This window comes from Fukomys damarensis, unplaced genomic scaffold, assembly GCF_012274545.1.
Source record: "Fukomys damarensis isolate Sample0158 unplaced genomic scaffold, DMR_v1.0_HiC HiC_scaffold_23, whole genome shotgun sequence".
In the NCBI taxonomy this organism is placed as follows: Eukaryota; Metazoa; Chordata; class Mammalia; order Rodentia; family Bathyergidae; genus Fukomys; species Fukomys damarensis.
The window spans coordinates 52,277,365-52,283,752 of record NW_022900935.1 but is presented as its reverse complement, the minus strand read 5'-3'; the positions used below and the strand labels follow the sequence as shown (position 1 = coordinate 52,283,752).

At 31.0% G+C, this 6,388-nt stretch overlaps 1 protein-coding gene across 7 annotated transcripts in view; it reads right to left on the bottom strand.

Moving 5' to 3' along the window:
* Positions 1 to 6,388, bottom strand: part of Cep112 (centrosomal protein 112) — a 521,506-nt gene that overhangs the window by 417,608 nt on the left and 97,510 nt on the right. For all 7 annotated transcript variants that reach the window (XM_010616816.3, XM_010616812.3, XM_010616814.3 and 4 more), the window contains one exon: positions 1,205 to 1,291. In XM_010616816.3, coding sequence (XP_010615118.1) covers positions 1,205 to 1,291 — 87 coding nt within the window. The remainder of the gene's footprint in view (positions 1 to 1,204; positions 1,292 to 6,388) is intronic.

Sequence of the window (6,388 nt, the reverse complement as noted above, 5' to 3'; positions counted from 1 at the left end):
TATTTATATAAAAAGACTAATAATAGCAGTATGTTATGCATCGATAGCAGCAACAGCTTTTCCAGGTTCTGCAGTCATAGAATAGATCTGTGTAAAATGTACTTGAGAAGCCTATTTTATACACTATCATCATTATCTTTCCAAATCTTTTATATTCACATCTTACAAAGTAAGATTCTATTTCATTTGGATATATTAAAATTACATTACCAAAATATTTGTGATAGAGAACTGTTTTATCTTAACAACTTAAAGTAAAATTCTAATAAAAACAAAAAGTAACATTTGCCTTTAACATTTGAATGGGACAGTTGGAAAGAAAAAACTCAATATTTTTTTCTCTTTTTAATATGCAATCATTGGCTTCCTTCTTGCTGCTTTTAAAGATGAGTCAAATATGCACCTGGCAAATATTAATATATTTTTCCATTTTGATAAGCTTGGATATGTACTGTTGCAGCCTGAACTACTCATCTCTGTCTTTTACTTAGTTTTGAGGAAGCAAAATCTTCTGCTTAGTTTTGAAATAATATACTCAAAATTTCTATTTGGATCATCCTTATGTATTTAAAACACACAAACATTATTTCACATTACATAATTATATATTATTTGATCTTTACAAAAATATAGTATCAGCTCAAATTTCATGCAGGATTTATTTTTGCTGAATCACTTAGGAAGAAAATAAATTTTATTTTAAAAAAGACTGAAAGATGGGAAAGTATGAATCTCAAAGAGCCACTCAAAAAAAGAAACCTTCATTGTTAGTACTAGCATGCAGTTTATACCAAACAGGTCTAAGTCCAAGAGCTCCTTTAAAATTAAAAAAGAAAACTATAATTATAAAAAAACTGAAAGAATATTTGGAAAAAAGAAGTTTTAGTATTCACATTAGTATCTTATTTCAATTATTTCAACTTTTGTAAAAGTTAGTGATAGAATAAAGATTTGAAAACTTTCAGTCCAGGCTTAAAGTAATAGTTAGAAGAAGTAAAAGATAATATAAGGTTCAAAATAAATTTTTTAGCAAATGAAGTTTACAGATCAATTTTTGTTAGATGTCGCTTTAGCAAATTTCATATATACAGTCTAATGAACAAGTAGGTGGAAAGATGGATACACAAACTGACAGATTATCAAAAGCCCTAGAATATTTTAAACATTCAACAAAAATAAAAGGAATTAATGATATAATCCTTACCTTCTGAACATCTGCATCATGTTTCTGTTGTAGCTTAAGTTTTTCTTCATGAAATTTTGCTTCCACCATTTTTATTTTCATGTCCAACTTCAAGGAAAATAGTTCAAATATATTATTAATTTGCTTTTTCCTTTGGTAAAAAGATATAATTAAAATAATGCCTTACATAAAAGTATCATGCCCCACTTTACCATGTAGCCATGGGTTCTGCAATCACATTACATATATCAATATTTTTATTACATTCCTTCAACTACTTCTAACCTAATTAAACCTTTAAAATAAATTTCACTTAGTAGGCACAACTGTACTCTAAGTATAGATTAATCAGTTATTTCCTTCTTTCCTCCAGCCCTCAAGAAAAGTCATTTTCTAGTAGTATTCTTTTATATTAAAATCCATAGTGTTCTAGCTTTATTTTTTATCTTTATGTATCTCCTCCAATCTTTTCTTTCTTTGCTCACATCTACATGTTCATTCAAAATACTCCTTAACTTCACCTCCATACTGGAATATGACAACTTAAGAGTGAATATCTATTAATGGCAAAATATTCATAATGCATATCTCTCTCCTCAGTTTTCCAGTTCTCTCTCCTGAAATCCTAGATCTTCATTCAATCAAGGCAGTGATTTTATCTATTTTTAAGCTTCCTTTAAGAGCTCCTATCCTCTTAAAACAAGCACCACATTAAAAACAGCATTCTCAGAGAAGAAAGCAAAATCAACGATTGTAAAAAATGACTGCATTCTAGAATTTTAAAAAACAATATGGCAACAGGTTTCAGGAAGTAATACAAAATTGATTATCTTGTGTGAATGTATTTGAACACTTAATTCTTTACAATTTATAAGAATATACACAGTGGAATCTGATAGACATTCTAAGTCATTTCTAACTCTAATTGCACCACACATTAACTATAGTGACTTTGAGAAAGTCACTACTTTGACATTCTATTTTCTTTTCTGTAAAACTGATGCTTACCTCAATGGATTATAAAAATTATATTCAATGAAATAATTTAAGTAAACATATTCACAATATAATGTGGGGATCAAAGAAGGTATGTAGAAATTATTGTTCTAAAACATTTAGGGAAAAAAGTACTTTTAAAATATTTAGAAATGTACTTTCAAAATATTTTTACACTTTTCAAAATACATTTTACATTTTCACTTACAGTTCCAAATACAAAAGAGAATATGCACTGAAAATATACATCATGACCAAATCAACATATTAAAATTAAGTATTAAAATTTTATAAACAAAAGGTACATAATAGAATCTTAACTTTTTTTTCATTACCAGGGGTAAAAGAGGAGACATTTATTTACTATATGAAAGGAAAAAATTCTGAATATTTTGAATCCTGCCTTTAATCAGATGATGCCTTTTGCTCATCTTTGCAGAAATAGGGCTGAGTGATCTAACTCAGATTTTTCAATAGATGTATTTTTGGGTCCATTAACAAGAAATTAAACCCAAAGCAGCATGACACCAAAGAGAAAGTGTGGAAACACTTTCCTAACAATTTGTGACAGATGGGCATCCAGATGAAACACCATAAAGGTCATACCTGAGACCTACTTCAAGTCTCCCTAACAAAAGCAAAAAGCAAGCCCTTATCAAATCCTCAGAGACAGACTTTGTAGACTGGTTCTGCCATGTTAAAGGTATTTCATAATATATCTGGCTTTCCACAGACTTGTTAACAGAATACATCTATATACATATCTATATCTATATATGAATATGTACATATATATATAGAGAGAAATTAAACTTTTACATTTAGAAAAGAATAACTAAGCCTAAATTATAGACTCTCTAATGGCAGGCTAATATAGAGAGAAACTAAGGAGTATAAACAGGCAAGCTCTTCTTAAAATAATGGATAAGAAAAATGAATGGAGCTGGGTGTGTTGTACATGCCTGCAATACTAGCAATTTGGAAGACAGGCCGGAAGATCATGAATTTGAGCTCAGTCTAGATGATTCAGCAACTTGGCAAGACCCTGTCCCTGCGTTAAAAAATAAAAAAGAAGGGCTGGGGATGTAGCTCATTGTGAAGGCTGTGGGTTTAATCTCCAGTATCATACACACACATAAAAAAATTAAATGCAATCTTATTCCATTACTGAAACCAAGAGTTCTCCTTGTTCCTCCCCCTCCCCTCCCTCTCCCTCCCTCTCTCTTTTTTCTCTCAACAGTCGGTGCCATTGAGCTAAATCCCCAGCCCTTACCTACCAATCTTCGAATGTTAAACAGGTTTAGTTTGAAACTGAAATGTACATCTAGGCCGTTTTTTTCCCATCAAAAATGTTTATGAGAATCAATCGGGATAAATGGAAAGAGGAAAGCCTCACCTAGTGTAATCAAATCTATAGGCAATATAACAAGATGATCCCCTCAGACAGTACTTGAACCACCCCAGAAATTAGCAACCCATTTAGATAAAGAGGAGAGAGATATCAACGGATCAGGACTAATTTCACAGTGCTAAAAGTATATATATATAGATAGATAGATAGATAGATAGATAGATAGATAGATAGATAGATATTCTGATTTTTACACTGCCAAACTATATCCAAGACATTGTCAGCAACAAATGAATAATACATTTGCTTAGTCATACTTTCTATGTTTTAACAATCATCGTTATCAAATGTAAAAGTAATATAAAATAGAACTCAGATACCCAATTGTTAAAATTATCTTTCTTGAGAATTTTGTTAGATACTAGTCAGAGGAAATTATCATGTTCGTAATTATAATATCTCAGCATCTCCTACTCTCAAGATAATTTATATTTCATTACATTAAATGTGGTCCATTATGTTTATTTATAACAGCACAAAAAAAGTTCTTTCTCATGTTGTCTTATCCCTGGGGATTGGAAATCTGTGTAATTCTACTAAACAGTAGCTTTAATCACTTCAGAATTTAACACATTTAAGAAGTGTCATTTAAACATGGTGTGTGCTAGTATTTTCTTTCTTCTATTTTTAAAATTTGTTCATACATCATGCACAAATAAAATTTATATAAAACATAAAATTGAATTTTTGTTTATTTTGTTTAACTTCTCTGGATGCAGTGGTGGGTTCTTCAGTTTGGTTTGGTTTATTTTTGTTTTTATACTTAAAACTCTCATTCTCCTCCCTATTTCTCCCTACATCAATACCTATATGGGATATTCCTATGATTATGATCTTAATACAGGGTAAAATTTTGTTAAGATATATCTCCCAGTTGTTATGGCTTCTATCTAGATGAATCCCCAAAGCCTCATGTGCACAGAGGTGAAACTTCGGGAAGTGACTAAATCATAGGTATGGATACTGCATTAGTCCACTGATTGGTTTAACATAGTCCTGGGTACTAATGAGAATTTCTTGAGAGGGAAGACCCACCCTGAGGTAGCACCAACCAACAGTCTTATATCCTGGATGAAATAAAAAGCGAAAGAAAAAGGGAGGTTTGCTGCTTCCTGCCTGCTTCTATGAACTCTTTCTCTTCTACATGCTGCCCTGCCTTGAGCCAGTCAACTAAGGACTGAAAGTTTAACAAACTGGGAGCCAAAATAAACCTTTTCTCCTTTAACCTGTGTGTCGGGTATTTTGTCCCAGCAATGAGAAAGTAAGTAAAACACCCACCAACTTACTGGCATCTTCTAGGATACCAGCAGTGGTTTAACGCTTGCAGGGTAGTATTTGCAATGATATTCTTTTCTATAGTTATTCATTAAATTTTGTGACAGTGTATCTATCTAAGTGATTTACTTCATAATAAATGTTTTAAAATATCAGTTCTTTCATTTATTATGAAATTTCATATAGACTTCTCCATGTTAGAATTATTAAAATTCTAATTTAACTAGCAGATTCATAAGAAAAGAAGCTTGACTGGCATATGTAAGAAAGAAGTAGCATCCCTTTTATGCAGAAACATTCAGTGTGGGTGGACATGAAGTTCAAAAGAAAGTTTCCATTTCATTTCACAAAAAGTAAAATTTCTACCAGCCATTCTCTGAAAATTGATGGTTGTTCTAAAAACTGATCTCATCTTGTGTTGCCTCTTATTTAATTTTCAGGGGCAACCATTTTCCAATGCACCATGTCAGAAACTTTTACTAAGATTAAAAAAAAAAACTGCTGGATGATGCTTACTGTCACAAAATTTCTATGATGTGGGTAACATGTTAGCAATTAGAGAAACAAAAAAGTTCATTTATGAATAATAGGCTAAAGTTAAAATAACGTATCACTGTCAATGAACATTTTTCCCCTAAGAACTGAAAAAAATTAAAAACATGCAAGATATCTTAAAATACATACACATATATGTACATGTATTTTGCATGTATGTATACACATTATGTACATGTATATTGCATGTGTATTACATGTGTATAATGTGTTTAAAATATATTATACACATACTTTATATATTTTTTTAGCCATCAAAACAACCATTATAATTACTTAATTCTGGTGAAAATAATACTGTAAAAAATACTGATTTAACATCTAAGGTATCTTCCGCACAATTATGAATTTTAAATGGAAGTTGTGCTTATAAAGTCTGATTTCTAAACACTAATTATCTTAAGATTCTAAGACATCAATGGAATTAAATGCTTTATTAAATGCTTCATGACCCAGATAAGCTCTTAAATTTCCATAATATTTCACATCACTCAACTGTCACCACAATTACTTCATTCAATTGAGGGGACAGCCTTCACACTGAGTTATAGCCCCAGTCCACTTTTCATTTCTTATTTAGAGATAGGCTGCTCTCACTAAACTCAGCAGGCTGTGCTATAACTCTGTCTTGGCTGCTGTAATAGGATTGTGGGGATCTTAATGTAAGTATTTCTACTTCCAAATCTTGATTTTTATACCTTTAAGAATTGATTAACCTAGATTGCTATCAGTACTTAAAGAAGAAAATCTCTGAAATGGACCTGAGATTTAAATACAAAAGATTTTAAAACAAACAAAAATATGAGATTTTCTTTTTTCATAATTTGGAATAAATAAGAGTTTACTAAGCATGCTATAAAAAAGTATTATCCACAGGGCCAGGGATTTAGCTCAGTGGCTCTGCACCTGCCTCACAAGCACAAGGTCCTGAGTTTAATCCCTGGTACCAAAAAAGAAAAAAAAAAAAT